The sequence below is a fragment of the Anthonomus grandis genome, chromosome 5 (assembly GCF_022605725.1).
Source record: "Anthonomus grandis grandis chromosome 5, icAntGran1.3, whole genome shotgun sequence".
Classification (NCBI taxonomy): domain Eukaryota; kingdom Metazoa; phylum Arthropoda; class Insecta; order Coleoptera; family Curculionidae; genus Anthonomus; species Anthonomus grandis.
Window position 1 is genome coordinate 23,831,403 of NC_065550.1, and position 22,676 is coordinate 23,854,078.

General features: G+C 31.1%; 1 protein-coding gene across 2 annotated transcripts in view; it reads right to left on the reverse strand.

Annotated features, from left to right (window-relative positions):
* Positions 1-2,968: 2,968 nt before the first annotated feature.
* LOC126736015 (cyclic AMP response element-binding protein A) overlaps positions 2,969-22,676 on the reverse strand; it is a 76,532-nt gene continuing 56,824 nt past the window's right edge. For both annotated transcript variants that reach the window (XM_050440197.1, XM_050440198.1), the window contains exons 2-7: positions 13,151-13,367; positions 12,408-12,607; positions 12,240-12,348; positions 8,099-8,286; positions 7,898-8,041; positions 2,969-5,335 (exon numbers count right to left, since the gene is read on the reverse strand). In XM_050440197.1, coding sequence (XP_050296154.1) covers positions 5,144-5,335; positions 7,898-8,041; positions 8,099-8,286; positions 12,240-12,348; positions 12,408-12,607; positions 13,151-13,367 — 1,050 coding nt within the window. In that variant the 3' untranslated portion in view covers positions 2,969-5,143. The remainder of the gene's footprint in view (positions 5,336-7,897; positions 8,042-8,098; positions 8,287-12,239; positions 12,349-12,407; positions 12,608-13,150; positions 13,368-22,676) is intronic.

Consider the following 22,676-nt stretch of genomic DNA (forward strand, 5'->3'; position numbering starts at 1 on the left):
CCTTCTTTTTAGTTTATGAGCTCAGTAGAGTAAAATTTTCTTTGGAAGAAGCTTATAAATTCCATGAAGTATTACAAAAATAGATTGAATACAGGACCCGATAATATACTTGTTTTTTTCCTAAAAAAATCCATTTCTGTGTTGACCATACATTTTGCATATTTTAAATAAATCCCGGGATACTAAATATTGAAAAAAAAACTTTTAGGGTAATTTACAAGAGGCTGCTAATTATCGTGCAGTTTGTAATAAATCAGAATTACCTATATAGCTTAAAGTAACGAGTAAGCAAAAAACTTTCATGAATTTTCAAATATTTAATCAACTCTAAATAGTTTGGTTTTATTAAAGGTAGGTCGTCTGAAAGAAACTTAGTTTTGTCTGAGCGGGGTCATAAGTCACATTATTGTAGCTATATATATTACTGGTTTTCTTCACAGATTCTCAACTAATTTTTAGTATCTACTTTTAAGATGCTGTATAGTTCTGTTTTTGACCAATACTGAAATGCTGCTTTATTGTTTCATATGGTTGTGACGTCAAACAGATTGAGAAAGTTAAATACTTGGATAACTTTTCTGCTATTAAAGACTTCATTCAATGACGTAAAGATACCTTGGGTACAATAAATTTAATTGGTACTTGGGTATAATAAATTTATAAATAAACACTGAATATATTTTAAATACTTTGCCTATTATTTCATTATTGCTGCCTATTATTGTCTATTATTTTGCGCTCCTTCTTTTTTTATTTGCATAACGTTTAAGTAATTAGATCACTTTTTGCCCTTACAATTTTTTTGTTGAGCATCTTCTTATCTTCTTTTTTAAGTTTTTCATTTGAGCTACCTCAAATATTATGAGTTACATCAATCTTTGTGCTTAAAAATATATAAACGATCCACACTGCTGTTGCTTATTCAAAAGTTTATATTCAATGTATAGCCACACTTCCAATACATGCATTTTCTTCACATCGATCATATGTTTCTAATTTTACAAAGAACTGTCCTCTATACCCTTACTCTGCCGGCGTATATATAGTAAAATAATTCTCTGGAACCCTGGGGGTATTGCGACATTAAATAGTAGTGACATTCCCAATTTGGCTGTTTTCGACTTTATTAAGCCAAACATTCGTTTTTGTTTGTATGACGACAGTGGTTTCCAGACAAGTAATCTTCATGAACCACATTGGCATGAACACCAAAGAGCAGAAAAAGAGATACAAGAACCTTCTGAAAATTTTGTTTCTCAACACTTTTGCATCATCGTTTATAATTTTTTTCGTAATAATTTTTCTCTTTTAAAAGCCATGTAAAATTGGGTTATCTTGCGTACCTTCAGCTCATATAATGGTCAGGTACTACTTTTTTGCCAGATAAAATTCTTGGGTACTAGAGTGCATAAAAGTCCTGAAAAAACTGGTGCAGGTTGGCTGCAGGGTCCAGCTCGTCTGGATACCTAGCCACGCAGGCCATGCAGGTAATGAGGAAGCGGACTCTCTTGCCAGACTGGGATCCGCGAATATGCCGATGGGACCGAAACCCATAGTTGGTATCACCAAATGCGTTGCGGTCGCGTCAATGAAGGGTCTGCTAGACAAGTGGACCCACCGAAGATGGACTGAGTGCCCTGGTATGAAACAGGCCAAAGCGCACATAAGGAGGCCCTCTGCCTGTCTCACCAAAAATCTACTACGCCTAAAAAGACGCGAAATTCGGCTACTGACAGGTCTTTTAATCGGTCACTGGTACTTAAGAAGCCATCTCCATACTATCGGTATTGCGGACAACCCGGAATGCCAATGGTGCTGTGAGGAGGATGAAACCGTTGACCATGTAGTCGGGGAGTGCCCAGCACTCACGCGCGCCAGGTTCAAATACTTGGGTGACACTTTCAATGTACCGAGTGACTTTAAGTCCTTCAGACCAGAGAGCCTTATCGGTTTCTCTAAGGCCGTTGGGCTCTGGTAACACCCGGTGGGGCATGACGGGTCCATTAGGAGACCTATATGCATAACTGCCTTGGCAGCCCACTGTTTCGACAATTCAATTTAATTCAACTTCTTGGGTTTCTAAATGAGTCCCTCATATTTGATGCAAAGGCATTTAGACTTTAATTTCGTATAGTGCATTGGTCACAGTAGTTATTACCATTTTTTCGATCATATATTCGCTTATAACACCAATAATATCGTATCTTAAAATTATTAATAAAATCCATCGTATATGATGAATTTTAAGACGCCAAAAAGGGTCTTATTTGGCTCATCTGATTCTATTAACGACCTATATACTTTACCAAAAGTCTTTTTTATTATACCAAGTATTGTTAATCACGATTCTGCATTTTTAAGCTAATTTGCTTAGTCTTTTTTTTTTTCTACAATCTCTGAATATCGCCGAATATTGTTATTTCTTAGTAAGAAAGATTCGACGATTTGAATATAAAAAATTACAAAAAGTTTTATTAATAGTTTCGCCATTAGGTAGAATATATGAATTTAAATTAGCAAGAAATTTTAAATGAGCAAAAAATATCTTAATCCGGAACGCACGACCTACGATCACGGTTTTTGACCTTGGAAATTTTGATTTGGTTGTAGCTGCAAGAAACTTTTTATATTGCGCAACAAAATGCTCTTTTTTTAACTAAATCCCTTTAAAGACTATTTCATAAAAATATTCAAGAGGAAAATAAGTTTCCAACCAAAACTACCCTAATATACCCAAATTGTTAACCGTTATATGGGTTCACGTTTTTACATTAAAATCAGTCAAACACCCCTCTATGTTAATGTAAAAAAATAATATTTGTAAAACCAGAAATATCCGCTAATAATCAAAAATGTTGATGTTCTTTAAATTGTGACTCTTGGATGAAACTGTTCCTAGCTCAGAAGGTCTCAGATGCACGTCACACTCGTTGACATTATTTTCGCTATTAATATAATAAAAGTCTAATTTATTTTATATATGTATATTTATATACTTTAAGTCACAAAGAAAACATTAACAAACGGGACGCAATGTGCAAAAATGAAAGCAAATGACTTCCCTAAAAACTAAATACAATGCGGCAAATATATCCCTAAGGCGGATTCGCTATAAACACGTGAAACATGTAAAAAATATAATGGTATATATAACGTCATCTGCCTATAATCTACATAATATATGCAGTACGATAAGAGCAGCAGTTAATAATATTACTAATAAACCAATAAAGGTGTAAGTAAGTAAATTCCATTTAACTAAGAATAATAATATTAATAATGAATTTGCCTATTTAGTAAAATACTAACATATATTAATTATAATTATTATCAGAAGCGTCTTATTTAGTATGAGTAAGTCCCCTGAAATAGATATGGAAGAATTTTACGAACAATATTCAAAATGATTAAGATTCCTCCATATAATGGTTGATTTGGCAAAATTTACATAACTAGATTTAACCTACTTATAACTCTTCCTAATGAAAACTTGTTTTAGTAAAATAATAAAATGTTTTTATAACAACTTAATATATAGGACTCTCGGTGACAAAATATATACATACAAGCAATTTTTTAACAAATTTTACCAACGATAAAATTTTTAATATAAAACTTTAAACTAAATATCCTTAACTCGGTAAATCAAAAAAAATATTATAACAATGTTACTTTTAAATAAATACTCTTTTAAAAGATTAAATAACTATCGTAATTTTATAATTAATTGCACGTTTGATGTTTCACTTGACATAAAGTTATCCTTAATCAGTCTGATTTTTTTTTAAATAAATGCTTTAGCGGACAGATGCATATTAGTTAATACTCCTCTGTAAGATTAATGAACTTAAAACTATTAGTTAAGAATCATGGTAATACACATGTTTAAAAAATGCAATGAAGCTTCAAGGTTAATCTCAAAATTGGGATGATTGTAGACATTGTTGTACTGTTCCTATATACAAATGCAATTAATATTTGTACTCTTTTATGTTTACTAATAATTGCACAATAGGTACCTAAAAATATAGATTTAGAATATGCAAATTACCACCTAACTTGAGGATAGTGGGTATGTATACTTTACGAAGAAGCGAAATTATAATTTTCCTTATAGTTTTATGAAGTAGTTGTTATATGGTTGGTTCTATATTAAATATGGTTTTATAAAAATAGGAATTTAATTAGGTATATTTATTCAAGTGATATGTTAGGCCACATAAAAAACGATTAGAAATGTCAAAAAATATATTTGTATATTATTATTTGATAAATTGTCTGTATGAGAAAAATAAATAAAATAATATTACCAGCTTGACAAAAATACTTAACACACTTTGACTATAACCACTATTAAAATTTCTAAGCATGTTTCGTTGACCTTTTCAGGAGACTAAATCTTATGTAGCAAATTAATCTTTTTACTGTTGAATTTTTTATATTCAAAATACAAGAATAAAATATTGCACATATCTTTTTATGACAATTTTTTATATTAGTTTAATTGAAGATATTATCTATACTTTTTTATTTCAGCTATAAACTAAAATATCTATTTTAGTTTATAATATTACATACAGACTTTCAAGCTTATTTTTGGATTGGTATTTTTTTGTCAAAGTCATTGTATCCCAGTTGCAAAGTTTATTTTTTAATTGAATTCATACATTTTTTGTTGAACATCCGAGTTTCCAAAATTCAATAAATTAATGTTTTATGCTGTTATATGATTTCGCTTAATCGTATATACAAATAAGTACACATGGCATACAAGAAAAAAAAAGGAAAGCAGTCACAAATTACTTAATTAAGGGGCCTCAAACATCTTAAATGTAACCCGAACATTATTTTTATATAAAAATATATTAGATACTATAAATTGGTTCTTTGAAACGCTTATTCGTACATTTACACTTTTCCCTTTGGTTTAACTATACGGAATGTGTTAAAATTTCACCAACTTCTACAGTGTACTAGAAAAGACATACATTGGAACCACCGTACAAAAAGGCAAAATCTGGATGGAAGACGTTTTCTTATCTAATCGATTCGGACTAAATTAATATGAGCGGATTTATAATATACAAAATTCTCTTAAATCTGCCTGCGACATTTACACACAAATGGACCTAAAAATAGGTGATTACTTTTGGGTCTGCATTCTCGTGACAATCGCCTGCAATTTCTGGAGTTTCTGGAGAAGATCGCTGTTTGATTCCTGGAGGGTTTCGATGGTCTTTTTAAAATCGTTGTTTTCGTTCACTAGGATTTCCACTTTTCTTTCTAGGGTGTCCATATATTCTTTCTTTTTGCGTCTGCTTTCCTGCGCTGATATCTGCAATGAAAATAGAAAAGTTTTATTGATGTTTTCGAAGCAACTTGCATTGTGGCAGCGCCTGTATTCACTTGTACGAACTAAGTTGGAATTAATGATTGGAGTAATAAAGTATTCTTTTAAATCCTTATGAAACTAATAAAAATCTTTTGTTTGATCAGTTTATGACACATTTTAATTGGTGTTTTAATGCAGCTTTTCCTATGACTCAAACAACATTAGGTAAATACAAAATGAAAAGCCAAATTGAGTTATGTGCTGAACTTCTAGCAAACTTGGATAAATTAAAATCATTGAATTGGTTGAAAAAGCTAATTATTGTATAAAAATTAAAGAAAGTTGTTAATAGAAATATACAAGATGAAAAACAAAAGTTTTATAGAAGTAAAATTTGTAACTTTAGGAATAAAATAAGAATGCTTTACAAATGAAAAATTAGGTAGACAAACAAAAAGTACCAAAAATTCTATTGCCATTACAGATAATAATAAAAATACTGCAGAGTTATTCGGAGACTATTTGCTTAACTTAGTAAAAAGATTTGATAATTTCAAATTAAACCTGTAAGCTCAGATGAAATTTCTTTGGTTAAAAAAGGTTTACGAAATAAATTTTCCAAAGGACTTGACAAGGTCCTAGCAAAAATGTTGGAACAATGTTTTGACTTAATTTCGCCATACTTGGCGTTATTAATGAATAATTTTGTGGCAGAGGGTGTGTTCCCTACTAAATGAACATTTTCGACATGTATTCCGGTGTTTAAAAAAGGTGATACTGATAGAATTGAACAGGTCTATTTACGTTTTAAGTAGCTTTTCGAAAATGTTTAAAAAACTATCGATAGTATAGGCTATCGATTAGTACGGTTTCTTGATAAATATAATATTCTACATTCTTCGGACCATGGTTTTCGAAAAAATATGTCAATCGAAACAGCTTCTCTTGAATTAATTCAGTAAGTCTGGGAAAAAAATGATAAAAAAATAAATGTAGTGGCTTTTCTGATTAACCTATCTCGAGCTTTTAAAACGAATAATCTCATTTTTATTAAGCATACATTACAGAGAATACTACTATTATAGTTACAGGAGAAAGTAAGGAGGAAATCGAATTCAAGGATTGCTCTATTATATATAATGAAGTTTAAGGAATGGTGTGAGAGAAATCACCTTTCATCAATTTATAAAAAAAACTAAATGCATAAATTTTTCAAGGAATGTGTTGGATGTTTAAAGGTTTTCTATAAATTTCAATACTGTTGTCAATCAATTATCTGCGAACAATTTTTGAGATGCATAATAGACCAACATCTATCTTTTCTTTCTCAAATTGACGAAATATGTAGCCAACTATCTATAATATAGCCTTTATTTTTCATTGTTCCCCTTTAAAATGCAGCTCACGTGTTGCTGATTGGGGTAATAGACCAGAGGCACAAAGGATTTTTCATTTGTATTCCAAAAAAGATTTATGCGGCTGATTTTTGGTTTGAAATATAATGAGAGCAGCTATGAGACATCTATTTTAATAATGTCCGTAATTTATATATTTAAATTATTATTACACATTTATACAAATTTAAAAAAATCTGAAATCTCCAAAGTAAGTGATTTTAATAAATATAATGTTAGATGTAATGCTCTTTATTTGCCAAAAATTAACTTTGTTAATTTTAAAAAGGCCTCCTTTTATGAAGGGATTAACTTATTTAGTCAATTGCCTGCTACGTTAAAATAAATAGATAACTTCAATGTATTTAAAAATACACTAAAACGGCTTATTATAAGCTTTGTGGTCTATGATATTAACGAATTTAGCAACATGTTGAAACTTGAAAAAACTTCTGCCTAATCAACGTCTGTACTTTGTACTGTTTGCTAATAATTTTGTAGTTATATTTAGTTTTTAAGTTTTATATATGTGTAATTAGGTTATTTAAAAATATTTTTGTTGCTTTAAATAAGCTAGTTAATATTAACAGTTTTTTCTGCTTATTTGTCTTATTCCATTATGTATGTAGTAACAAATGACCAAATAAAACAGTAAACAGTATGTGATACCATTGAACATATAACAGTTGCAGAACATGTAATAACTGACATTCAGTGAATGTTCCTGGAATATCCAAACTTGTCTTAGAACATTTTGCTAAAATTTTGAGTTTTTCCCACCTACTCTTCAAATGTTATATATATGATTGTAACAATATTGTAAATACCGAGAAACCACCTGAATCTACGTCATTCCCGAATGACATAAATGGTACACCGCTCGACGTATCGAAGGTTAGCGGGAGTCTTCCGGAACAGCGTTCTACCGAGTATATAAGGAGCCGCATCGTCGATAGTCAGTTCTGTGAAATAAAGTTCGGAATATTGGCGCGAGATTTAAATAGTTGTAAATTCCGTTAAAATAAATATCTCTAGTAGTCGTGAGTGATCGTGTTTTCGTAGTGAAGTATGTAAATAAACGAACGGGAAAAACGCAGCAATATATTAGAAATTAATTATAATGTTATCCTTTAATTATTAAAATTTTTACGAAAATTTAATATTAAAATACCTTATTCTTTATTTTCCTCCTTATTTTCTTTAATGACTTTTCTTCGGATTTCGTAAGAGGTAGACGTGTAGGAACTGGATATCCTTCAGCTATGAGCGTCCTCTTTTCTTCCTCTGTGAGAACCAGGATGCCGGTGGAGCCTTTCTGCAATCATTAAGGAAATAAAAACTTACTTTTCAGTTTTTGAGTTTATATTCTTACCGGCTGACTACTAATCAAGGGAGTATAAATGGGCTGCCTTACGGGTGGGTTTGGTAAAATTGGCCGGTTGGCTTTTCTGGCTGCTGGCGAACTTGGCTGAGAAATCGTCGCATTGTCTTCGGAATCGTCACTGCTGCTGCACGATGGCGGGGTGGGGGGAAGGTGGAATGTGCTGCCATTTGAGGTTGCTAAAAAAATCAGAAATATTACTTATGGGAAAATACAATTTTATGTCAAATTCACGTTTTAATTCTAATCTTTGTCCCAAATATAATTATGTATAAACCAATATTCAAATCAGTAATTTATAACATCGAATGTTTAAGGAAAAATCCATTAATTATGAGGGAAGCTTGCCAACAACAACTGAAAAAGAGAAAACCTCCTACCATACCTCGACGGTGGATAATAAAAAAGTTTATGAACTGCAGCACAATGTGAAGATTTTAAGAGCTTCAATTAAAGAATAGTCCTTTGAAACCAGAAAACCGTCCAATACATCAGAAAACCGTTGAAAATCATTCCAATTCGTTTTTTAGCACAGTCATTTTGTATATCTTTCCATATATTTATTTTTAATTTTTTTGTTAAACTTTTGGATAATTTTAAATTTTATTCCAGGCATTTAACGCCATTTTAGATTTCCTCATGATATTTAAAGTCATTCTTATTTCTTTTGCATTGTACGAAAAAATCTCGTTTTGAACATTCGAAGTAACTTTTTTACATGTACCAGATATCGGGAGTTACTATTCACGCTACTATTCCCAGCTTTTAAATAATGTTTAGCTTTGTTATAACCATTCGACGTCATTTATTATGTCCTTTAGACCTTTCAGGATTGGAAGTTACTTTAAATATCCTCCTAATATTTTAGTTTTTTAATGATCTTAAAGGAATTACTTAGTGTATTCCAGGTATTTGAGTTATGGGAATACTTGTTGAATCGTTAACACACAATCCATATACCGTTATTCCTTATATTTTTCCTTATACTTCCGGAATAATTTTCAATGTTATTTGAAATCTTTAGTAATTTTCTTTGTGGGATTAAAGTAATTTTTATTTCTTTTGAGTTATTGGGAAGAAATAATTATCTTTTTTTTTCAAGGTATTGTCATTTCTTTAAAGTTTTCGCAAGGTAGTCAACTTGTTTAAAGTAATTTTTTTAATTTTTATATATTTCAGATATTTAGAGCAAATTGTAAATTTATTCTGTGAATTCGAAGGCATTATCATTTTTTTTCTGCTATTTAAAGCAATTTATTTCTTTAAGGTGACCAAAAATACTAAAATGATTTTTTTGTGTTTAGGCATTTCAAGTGATTTTATGTTTCCTCCCGAAATTTGAAACTAGTTTTTTTATTTCTTTCGAGTTAAATGAAACACTTAAGAAGAAGAGAAGAAAAAACGTATTTAATTTAAAAAATCAAGAGATTGTTGAAAATCATTTCAGACAAACCAGGAAAAGTCATGTACATCATCCTGACCAGAAGCTAGTGGAATCAACATTTCAAAATTATTTCCCATTTTAATGGATATCAGCTCATTTTGACTGATCTTGCAGCTTATTAATGAAACTACCTCCAAACTTGAAGTACTTACACAAAGATACCACTACTACCACAAAGATAATTTGGATTCGGGACGAAATATTTTCAGCGTTTAGCAAACAATTACACTAAAAGGTCGTTTTAAATTTAGGCAAATTTAACTGAGATTTTTTTTTTTGAAAACCAGAAGGCCGTTCGACAAATTTAGATTTAAACTACCACTAATGAACTCATATTAGTTTACTCAAATGTGCATGAAAAAAGGCCGAACTTAGACATTTTCGCTGTCAGATTTAATTTTTCAGGGTATGTAAGGGAGGGTATTTGTAAGTCTAAAACTCAGCTTTCGAGACAGGGGGCATATTGAAAAAAGGGGTGTGAATGGTCTCTTTGAAATATTTCCATAACTGTGAGTTGCACAGAGATTTTATAAAAACCTTTTTTGTAGAGAATTAAATGATCTTTAAATTCTCTTCATGACTTTCTAGCGTATCTGTTATATTTATGGGCTTACCAGCATTATCGAACACAAATTGCAAAAATGCATATGGTAAAACTTTTCGAACAGGACGAAAAACACAAGATGTTTCAAAGTGCGCGACTGAGGAGCATGTTAAACCTAAAGACGATAAAACATCTATAAGATTTTTCGAAACCATTTTTTTTAAAAAAGGAAAGCCCCAATTCCAAGGAGCAAATGAGAAATACATGAAGAGGGACGTGTTGCGGAATTGATAGCGTGACCAATTGAAGTACATTTTCTCTGGACCTTTTCCGATGATCCACCCTTCGATTTCGATATGACGCCTGAAAGGAACGTGCTTAAAGTTTCAGGTATAACTGAATTAACATTTTCAAGAAAGTCATCAGAAGGCGGATTTTCTTTAGTTTCATATACTTGAGAGCTAATGTCCTCCAGAATAATTAATGCTGCCTCACGAACAACTCGTAAGCGTTCCTTACGAGAATCGGAATGTCTCTTCTGATACCAGGTACTAGATTAGGTTTGACGACTGGGAACATAATTGCCTTCTATAGCGTTCGGTAGTATTGAAAGTGAAAGAATTTGATCAGAAACCAGATCAAAAGATTTTTGGAAGTTCTTGATTACTTCTTTGCTATGTCTGAAGGTGTTAGTCTTAGGTCTGTAGTTCCGATGATATTTCACTCCGATTGCAACCGAGTTTAGATCCTTCACAGAATTTACAAGCTTCAAAGTAAATTATCATAACGTCTGTGCAGTAAAGTCATTAGAGTCATTTTCAATGACACTTTTATTACCACTGATTTCTGCCTTTGATTTTTTTCTCACGTATGTCGATACATTATTACCTCCGAAAATGAAACAGTTATTTATAAAATCAATGGCAGGTAATGATGTATCTGATGTTAACACAGAAGATGTTGAAATGATGAAGCTGATGCTGCTACTACGACGACGAGTCGACGTATCATTGCGAGAATCAGAATAAAATTTGTAGCACGTAATATGTAAGTGGGCCTCAGGTAATTGTCGCAAGAATTCTTCGTGATTTTCTTCTTTTTGAGCAATACTTCTCGCCACCCTTTTTGCTTTTATTGTAATTATTTTTCCTTCACAAAGTGGTTTATCACATACAAAACAATTAATTCAGATTTAACGGATTCTCCTTACCGCATGACAGGGGAAACAGACCCCCCAGATCACGGTTCTTGTCAATGTTTATTATGCGGATAAGTGCATAAATATAACAGATAGGCAAAAAAGTCATATGGAAAATTTGAAGATCATTTAATTATTTACAAAAAAGGTTTTTACAAAATTTCTGTGCAACTCACGGTTACGAAGAGATTCCAGAGAGACCGTTTCGACCCTTTTTTCATTATGACGGTTTACGCTAACTTCCAGTCCCAAAAGCTGAGTTTTAGACTCACCAATACCCTCCCTACATCATCTGCAAAAATGTTGAGATAAAAATACCATTTAGTTGGACAATATCACCAGAAAAAGTCAGGTTCGACAATAGGCATACAAAGACCAGAGCAGATCCATCTAGAGCAGAAGCCTGTTGACTTTAGATTCCAATACTATATTCTTCTAAAGCCGCCATTTTTAATTTTAATGGATATCACGATCCGAGATTCAGTAAACAACTAGAAATATAATATTCTGATAACTATGTCAAGCATGTTACACCAAGGACTAACCAACTTTTCAACAAGAGCGTCCAAGTATACAGTGATAATAATCTCCAAAAAAATGAAAATCAGAATAATTTAATAAACAGTTCCAAAAGATGCTACTTCCTGCATGTTAAAATAGTAAAATCTTCGCTAACGAAAAACTGGTGCCTTTAATATGTCTGGCATGTAAGCCTAATGAACACTAAAATAAAAAAGTTTACGTCATAAACCCTATTTGCTTTTTATTAAAACATTGCCAAAAAATAATTGCATGGTTAAATAAAAGACAATGAAAGGAGATCAAATGTTAATTATTTGATTACAAATTGTATACTTTCTATATTTTATGCAAATGTAAATAGTTATCTAATATAAGTACTATTGACCGAATCCGACATAAAAATTCACTAATGCATACAACTCACCTAACTTAAAATTTATTTTTGGTATTTGTATCCTCTGTGGTAGAAGGGTATTTGTTGTGATCACAATGTTGTGCCCGGTCTGTTGTAGTAGCGCCTGAGAGATTTGTGACTGCAAAACAACACTTGGGTTATTTAAAAATAACAAAAAAAAAAGGTTTTAACGCTTACGACATCAAACTGTATTTCATTTTCCTGAACTAACTGTGGTTGTGGCGATGACGGGCATGAGCTATGTATACTTTCCGTTTCGCTGCTGTATTCGTCTTTGATGTCTGTGATTTCTTCTTTGATATGCATCTGTACATCTGTCAGTCTGTCGCAGGATGACGGGTTCATTGATATCGCTGGGTAACATTCATCTTCCATGTCTAAAGCAAACGGATATTTATTAGCAAGGAGAATGATATTTCGAATGAGGAATTTTCTATAGTGATGAGTAACTTGAAAAAGGAATTTAGTTTAGACAATCCTTTTAAATCTTAGTAAATGTTAAGGTAGTACAAGAAATCGTCTTAATACATGGACGTTTTTATTTTTATGTTTTCTAATATTATTTATGATTTGTGACGGCCAATTTCTGCTTCTTAGGTACGGAAATACTTATGCATTGACATGTAATAATGAAAAAAGCCTTAAGTTAAAGAGAGAACGATAGTGTTATTAAATCTGCTTGAGCTATCTGATATGAGTGGAGAAAGGCTACTGTAATTAGTAGAGGGGAAATCAGGAGAAACGTTATTGCTCTCTTTATAACTTGTGACTTGTGACTAGAAGTGTTATAAACTCGTAATACTACGCACGCAGGACTTGACTTGGCCCGACCAGTATACTACAAAATTTAAAAGAAAGATCCCTCTCAAATGAGATGCTCAGTTTATCTTAATAAATGAAAAATAAGTAAACACTTTTACCATCAACTTTTGAGTGTGCCTGTTTCGATGTTTCTGGCTGCGAGTCTATGTCCGTGCTTAAACTGTAGCTGTGTTCCGCTTTAATTGGTCTGGTTCCCAGTGCCGCGTCTGTCATTAACCGATCGTGCAGAATTATTCCGGGAATATCTTTGGCTTCAATAAAAGACCACTCGTCGCCGTTTTCCCCAGAGTGAAGCCTTAAGACATCTGGCATTTCCTGTAACGAAAATTACAATTGTTTTATTGATTTTCTCCGAGAGGGTGTTCGCTAAAAATAGTGTTCGATGTACAGCAGGCGTCTTAGTAATTGAACATTAAGTCAAAATAGATATCGTGATTTATCGCTTCCTATTTTCTTTATAAAGTAAATTTCTTCGCCGCGGCACAATAATTGGTAATTTAGTTATATCTGTCTCTGAAATTAATTAATGTAATTTAACTTATTATTCAACCGCTGCGTGTTGTATTTTAACGTGTAATTAGCGGCCTCGAACGTAAACTGGAGTATTTATTTTTTTACCTAATTAAGAATTTTCTCTTTTTAAAAGGTCAGTGATCTACAAACAATCGTTACGTGTAAAATGTATTAGGAACAATATTCTTATGGTAGGCAAGGTGAGTGCCACATAACAAAGCGATGAAGACCATTTTTTTTTGGATAAGCGTTTTCCAATTTTCTAAATAGAGAATATGTGAGGAAACTAAAGGTTATTAATTTTTTTTTAACCATTGAACCGGTAAAATTTACTAAATGGTCCAGAAAAAGAACAAGAAGACGAAGATTAAAACTAAGAAATTATTGTTTAGAAATTATTCCAGACTTCCATTATTAACAGTCTTGAGAATTTTTAAGTAATTTTTTACACCTTTCCATATATCCATTCCTTATTTTTCATTCAACTTTCAGGGTTATTTTAAATTTTATTCCAGGCATTTGAAGCCATTTTAGAGTTTCTCAAGGTATTTGAAGTCATTCTTATTTCTTCTGTATTGCAGTAATGTAGGAACAATTTTTGTGTTGAACTCTTAATTTCTTATGTCCTCCAGAAATTTGACATAATGTTTGGCGTCTTTCAAGAATTTGAAGTAATTTTAAATATCCTTCTGGTATTTTAAATATTTTTTTATTTCTTATGAGGTATTATCAAAGTCTATATTTTTGTCGATATAGGTGAAATATATAGAACTTTGGTATTATGATACTTCAGTGTTGGGAATTTTCAAGTTAATTTCTACATCTTTCCATATATTCATTGCTAAGACTATTAGACTTTTGGGGTAATTTTAAATTTTATTCTAGGCATTTGAAGTGATTTTTATTTGTTCAGTATTGCAGGAATGTAGGAACAATTCTTGTATTGAACTTTCGAAGTTATTTTTTATATATTTCAAACATCGACTTAGTTTCCACGTATTGGAAGTAATTTGGTTCTTTTAGGAAGTTGAAATGATCATTTACCTCTTTCAAATTTTCTTTTTAATATTGATTAAATTTTCTATTTCCTCCCGACTTTTGAATAATTTTTCGTGTCTTCCAAGCATTTGACGTTATTATTTATATCTTTCAAGTCTTTCAAATAATTTTTTATGAGATAATGTGATCTTAACTTAGCTAGTTTCCAATTTTTCCCACGCATTTGAAGGGATAGTAAAGTATCTTCCTGGCATTTCAAGCTATTCCTTTAAGGTATGTAAAGTCATGGTTTATTTCCTTCAGATATTTAATGTTGTCCGCTGCTATTTGTAATCTTTTTTAATTTATTCCTAGTATTTGAAATAATTTCTTACCCGTTTTAGAATTGGAACTTATCAAATTATTTTTTTTATATCTTATGAGATATTGTGGCCCTTCTTGTGTTTTTTATATAGTTAGTTTCCAATTTATTGTACCCATTTGAAGGGATTTTAAAGTTCTTTCTGTCATTTAAAACTATTCCTTTTAGATAGTTGAAGTAATGGTTTATTTCCTCCAGATATTTAAGTAAAGTTGTCCCTGATATTTCAATTTTTTTTTTTAAATCCCAGTATTTGACGTAATTTCTTATGTTTTTCAGGATTGGAAGATATTTCCAATATCCTCGTATGTCTTTCAAGTACTTCAAATAATTTGTTATTCTCTTGTGTTCTTTATTTCGCTCTCAATTTATTCCACGCATTTAAAGTCATACCTTTAAGGAACTTGAAGTCATGGTTTATTTCTTCCAGATATTTAAAGTTGTTTCCTGGCCTTTGAATTATTTTTCATTTTAATCCCAGTATTTGAATTAATTTCTTACCTCTTTTAGAATTGGAAGTTATTTTAAATATCCTCCTGGCATTTTAAGTAATATTATTTCAAGTAATTGACATCATTATTTTTGTCCTCCAAATAGTGTTTCAAATAATTTTTTATTTCTTATGAGGGACTGTTGCACTTTTTATGTTCTTTATTTAGTCAATTTCAATGGCAAATCATGGTTCATATCTTCCAGATATTTAAAGTTCTTCCCTGGTATTTGAATCCCAGCATTTGACCTACTTTACCTTTTTCACTAAAGTTATTTCAAATGTCCTCCTGATATTTGAAGTCATTTGTTCTATAGTCTTAAAGGGATTATTTACTGTATTCCAAATATTTCACGTAATTTTTTGAATCTTGTAGACATTTAAAATATGTTTGCATGTCTTCCAGATATTTAAGTTGAAGGAACACTTGTATATTTAACATTTAGTCCAGCTTCTAAAACTATGATTTTTATATATTCCAGACATATGCACATATCTTCCAAGCATTTTGAGCCATTTTAGGTGTCTTCTTGATATTTTACGTTATTTTCATTTTTCCTGAGTTATTGAGACACTTGTTGTGTATGCATTTTAGAAATTTGGAGTGGCTTTCCATTTTATTCCATGCGTTTTAAGAATTCCTCACCACTTGTATTTTATATATGAGCTGCCAAGACGAGCATCGTAGTGGTCGATCAAATGAGGTGACGAGTTCAGAAACGGTGAAGAAAATCCATAAAGCGGTACTGGATGATCATCGACTGAAAGTGCGTGAGCTAGCAGACAAAATAGGCAATTCAAAAAGTGTGGTATATTGTTCATTATCTAAAAATTTGGACGTGGCAAAGGTGTGTGCTAGATGGGTTTCGCATTTGCTCAAACAGAAGCAAAAACAGCGTCGTGAAGATGTTTTAATTGAGTGAAGTTTCACAGCAGCAAAGCAACAGTTTTGCCATGTTTCATAACCTTGGATGAAATGTGGATTCCTCACTTCACAATCGAGATAAAAGAGCATTCAAAATAATGGACTCAAAAGGGAGATTTAGCTCCAAAGAAGGCAAGGACCGTTTCATTTGCAGGCAACGTCCTAGCGTCGGTTCTTTGGGATGCGCGTGGGATAATTTTCAATGACTATCTTGAAAAAGTATGAACGGCGTGTATTATGACAACTTATTGCAACATTTAAGCAAAGAAATCAAGCAAAGACACCCGCATTTGTCTAAGAAGAAAGTGTTTTTTTATCAAGACAATATACCAGCGCACAAATCCGTTAAGGCAATGGCCAAAATTAACGAATAAACTTTTAATTAATTTTGTGTATTGTTTCATTGACCCAGTCCATTTTTTAAAAAATCGAAGCTTTTCAAATTTTTTCTTTAATTGCCAAAGTTTCGGCCTATATTAGGCCTTCTTCAGGGAACTACAAAATTTAAAGAAAAAAAGTAAAAACATTTATAGACAAGTCAAAACGGTATGTTATACAGTGGTCAAAAAAAGATAATTATCAACAATAAAAATACATTAAAAACAAATTAAATAAGTATATTAAAACTAGAGGAGTTATGGTTAAAATTAAAAATTAAATAGGAACATTTAAATATACTTACAACAGAAACATCAAAGCTCTTCGTGTAATTATGATAAATATATCACAAATATAACATACCGTTTTGACTTCTCTATAAATGTTTTTACTATGTTTTTTTTTAAATTTTGTAATGCCCTGAAGAAGGCCTAATATAGGCCGATACGTTGGGATTTAAAGAAAAAATTTGAAAAGCTTGGATTTTTTTATCCAACCAAACCCTTAAAAATTAAAAAAAAATTTTAATTGCTACCTCATGCACCCTATTCGCCAGATTTAGCAGCCTCGGATTATTTTCTGTGAAAAAAAGTTTCCAACGATAAAGAAGTGATGTCAGCAGTTTTTTTATATATTCCAGATATTTAGAGCAAGTTTTAAATTTTTAAGAAATTTAAAGGCATCTAATTTTTTTTTCTGTAATTTTTTTAAGGCTACCAAAAAGTTTTAAGTTTTGCTTTTAGGCATTTCAAGTAATTTTACATTTCCTCCTGAAATTTAAAACTGCTTTTTTAGTTCTTCAATTAAATGAGTTAAATGGAACACTTAAGAAAAGAAGAAGAAAACGTATTGAGCTCAATTCAATTAATATTTAGCAACATAACAACAAGGATAAAAACTTATACAGAAAATTGCACTTCACTAGTCGAAGTTTTCCAGTATTCAGGAGTTCAAAGGTCGAATCTCTTATTTATTTTATAATTAAGAGCTGTCTTTGGACTCTTAAAGTTAGTTCTAATATATTCCAGACATTTACAGGCATTTTTCCTTTTCTTTAATGTATATGAGGCAATTTAATTTTTTTGTCATATCTCGAACTATTCTTTTAAAATTTTTTTAATTTGTTCCTTTTCGGTATTTTTAATTTCTTCCTTATGTTGAGCCTTTAAAGCAATTTCGCCTAAATTCGTAAATATTAAAACCATTTACTAAAATAATAATAAGCAGTAAATTATTAAAATAAATATTGAAAAAAAAAACAATTAAAATGTTGCTTTTTTTACACAAGCACGTATAACAAATTTATATGATTGTTAAACACTTGTAGCAGACTGGCTATAGCCAGTCATCTATAACGGCCATGACCATAAGATCTCCTAGAAGAAGGTTATTGACTTGACCGCGCGGTTAAGAATCCACTTAAAAAAACTGTATTACTTTGTCTATTTAATAATTGTTTTTCAATTTTGGCAAAATCGAATAAAAGTTACTATGGGGTATTTGACTCTTAGATATGGTATTAGTACCAGTAAGAATAGACAAAGTTTTTGTTGAAAATTTCTTGGTTGAATGAAACATGAAACAGAGTTTTTTTGCAGACATAAATGAGAGTTAAAACAAGGCAAAATTAACACTTTCAGTATAATAATAATTAGCGTAAATAAATGAAAAAAAGAAGGCAATGAACTTGACCGCCTGAAAAAGATAATGTACACACTGATTTAATTTGAAGCAAACAAACTTGGAAAGGCGACATTGAAATGTTCTTCGCGAGGTATTCTGAAATCATACGGCGTAGCGGACAAGTTGTGTCGTTGACTCCTTTTTTTTCGGGTTGAGATTTTCGGATTCGTCGTTTAATTCAAGCTGCGTTTTTAATGAGAGATTGAGATATGGATAAATTTGTTAATTAGTCAGTTTATCCTTTATCAAGTCATCTTGAGAGCTTTTTTATACATTTTTACAGGCATAAAGGCAGTTTTGGGTAAATTGTTTTATATGGGTTGGGAAAAAATGGTTATTTTCAAAAATGATTTAATGATCTAGAATCTTATTATAATTGAAAAAGTTTCTGGATTGGGGAAGCAGTTGATAAAGGTTAAAAACAATTTTTTAAGCCTTAACATAATAATTGTTAAAAGCAACATCAGTATATATTATCTAAATACAAGTGAGTTTCAATCTTCTGTTTTTAAAATCTATTCAATTAACAAAAATTATGAAAAATTGATAGTGCTAGAGTTTTACAAAAGAAAAGATATTCAACATCTCCAAATCTCTGATCCAATCAGACTCTCTGCTCAATATTTTATCTTAAAACCTTATTAGATAGAAGAAAGCGGAAAGACTTAATTAAAAAATTATCTATAGGTTAGTCCACTCAAATTATAGATTGTCCATTATCACTTCACAAATCACTTGACTTGTACAGAGAACAGTCAAAGAACAAACAGGGTATAGAGTGGAGTAACCCAGAGCTCAGTGTTAGGACTGTTGTTTTTGGTCTATGCTAACGATCTTGGCTAGAACATACAAACCAACATATATCTTTTTGCAGATGACATGACAATTTATGCAAACATACGAAAGGAAGCACTTGATTTGAAAAATTATCTGCAAGAAACGCACCATCCTCAGCATAGGCAAGAACTACCCAGCCAATGCATATAATATACTCGTAAATGGAACTCCAGTTAGACATATTAACCCAGCCAAAAGTCTTTCAAAGATCACTCGCTGGAAATGATTAGGAGATTGTACAGCTCATATATAAGTCTCAAATTGGAATTTGCTCACTCAGTGTGGGAATCAAGAGAATTCCATCCCAGTGTAGTGGCCTCCAATATACAGAGCAGCTAAATTTTTTTGATTTGCCCATGATTAAAGATTGATGGTGTCGAGGTGATCTTATGGAAGCCTTTAAAATCCTAACTAATATAATATACACCTGCAACATCGACATTTTCCGGGATAACACCAATGAAAGAGGACATACAAAGAAGCTGCGAAAAGATTAAAACAACAAGCTACAATGAAAAATATGTTCTATCCAACTAGATTATGGACATCTGGAATGCATTAAGCAAGGAAACTATATCTGCAAATAAGATAACAGTTCATTCTCATCGGTGTTTGACCGCCTACTATTGTTAACATAAAACTAAAGTCTATATATTTCAAAGTCTATATATTTGAAATATATAGACATTGATGAAACGATAAACTTCGTTGTCTTATGTCTTATGTTTTCTTCAACATTTCTTTTAAAAACTTTTTTGGAATGAGTAACTATTATTATTATCTATTTTAGATTCCAGACATTTATTTCTTTGTCTCCACTGTTTCTTCTTTCATTTCTTCGATCTATCATAAAAAAATCGAAAATTGTCAAAAAACCTTTGTGCTTCTTCTTACTAAGAGATATAATGATACAGAAGATCAGTATATATTTAAAATCCTAAATTAAAGATCTAAATTTCTTTACAAATATTGATGATACATGCAAATGAAATATGCTAACTGTTTCTGCTGACTCTTTCTCAAAAGCAAAATAAAAATCTACTTTAAACCACCGAAAAAAAACAGAATGGATGAAGCATCAGTGCCCAAATTAAATACATAAATTATATTGCTATCATAATACCACAGTCTAACATTATAAAAAATAATAATTAATAGTTGAAATCTATATACTTTGATAATACGATCCAAAGAATGAACAATTTCATCTAAATGTTGTGTTTTTTCGCACTTACATTAACTAAAACCAAAGCAATGAATAAACTAATTCTATGAACCAAAAATTTATGATATACAATAATTGACTATTGCTTCTGTGTTATCGCTTTCTAGGTCCAATATTCCCATGAGCTATTTCTAAGGGCGTAATTTTCCTAATGATTTATTAAAAAGAAAGCTCATAACGACTGCAATTCTATTTACTGTAATAGAGGACAAGCTTATTTTTTCCTTACTTGAGTATCCAGAAAAAAAATCAGTTGTAGATCATTTTTGAATAAAAGTTAATACTTATCTATGTATATACAGTGCTTTTTGATATTAATATGTGATATAATTACTCTCCTTTGAAAAAATTGATATTTATTGATGTTTTGAAGCTCGTAAAATGAATTGAGTAGCTGGTCTCATAGAATTTTCTACATTATTCTAAGAACGCCATTAGCACATTTTTCCAGAATATGAGCTGATATTATCACGAATAACTGAAGACGAAAACAAGCTTATCTGATACCAATAATACGATAAAAAAAACATATTTTTTATTAAAATATGGTTAAATTAACGTCATTAAAGATCATTAAAAGAAATACGACTTAAAACCAAAAAACAACTTTACTTTATAAAAATTAAACATATTTGTCTGTCCGAAAGTAAAAAATAAATATTTTAATCTTTATGACAATGTTAACAAGAGAAAATCGGTTTTATATCTATATTTTTTAACAATCAGACGTCTGCTTATGACATACTGATAAGCCGTGTATTTTCGTGTGCTCTAGTTGACATTTCGCAGTTTAGGCTTAGTAAGACAATATGTATTTATTTACCTATAATAAAGAAAAGGTATTTTTTTGGAATCACGTCCAAGGAGACAGTTGGTCGTGCATGGTAACAGAAAAATTTAAATAAACAAAATAAATGCAGGTGGAATTAAAATTGTCCTTGGATCCGACCCCGCTACTCAAATACCTCAAATTTAGCAATCTATCAATATTTTGAAGCTAATGATTATTAATATAATCTAGTTAATTTTAATTTAGATCAAAAGTAATCAACAAAAAGTTCTGAGTTTGATCCAGTAAGAATCTTAGTGACGTGAAGCAGGATCTAAATACACGTTTCAAAAATGGCTAATCTAATAAAAGCAATTGTAGTAGAATCTTGTCGGTGATCACTTCATCTTTAAATTTAGTTATGATCCCCAATACTGTAAATTAAGTACCAAGGAAAAGATGAACAGTTGCATTAACAGTTGTATTTTATAATTGTATTCGCCTAGAGTTTTAGAAAGTATTATCAACATCTTTGCAGCAAAATATTGATTCTATATTCCTAGGTTCAGTTGATCAACCTAAAACTCCGATTATAATACTGACTTTTATTAGAGAACTAATACTCTGACTGTTCTGGTTTCTCGAAAAGTGACATTGCTAAATGACTTTTCTAGATACACGACTTTCAAGTAAGCAGTAATTTTCAAGGCAAGAGTTCATCTGCAAATCTCACCACATAGAAAGATTAACATTTCCAAATTATTACTTAAAATATAAGTAATATTTAGAGGGAATACTCTTGAATTAATTTTTTTTTGTTTTATACGAATATACGAACACACTACCTCTATTCTTTATATTTTTGGTTTTGTACCGAGTGGTCAATCCTGCAAGGTCTATCCTTCGGCGTATCAAAACCTTCTATTTATCTATTAAATAAAATGTCAGTGACCTTGTGGTATTACCGAAAAGTAAATGCCCGGGAGTGAGCTCTGATGCTTTAAAGAATACTAATTTAAATTTCGACATTCGGCCGTTAAGTAAGGAGTATATAAATTGACAAAAATGAAAGGTTCTAAGAAATATAATTATGATTAAGGATTTCTCATTACAGGAATAAGGGCAGATGATTTTCGATCCATGAAAGGCCTGTTTTTTTCCTTTCCTTATCTCAGCTAGGATTTTGATGGTTCAGAAAATGATTTAAGCCAGTTCGACGGTCCCTTTAGAAGAATAAGATGCGAATTCCCTAACAAGTGTGAACCAGAGTAGCTACTAAGAAAATCTATCCAAGAATTGAAAAGTGAATCTCATGGGTTAACTTCTGAAAACCATGAGCCAGAGGAGGTTAATATTCTTGGCATCGAATATTACGATGAAATTCAAGGGAGAATGATAAGATGAAAGAAACATCTTTACAGCAAATGAAGAAGTTACCAATAGA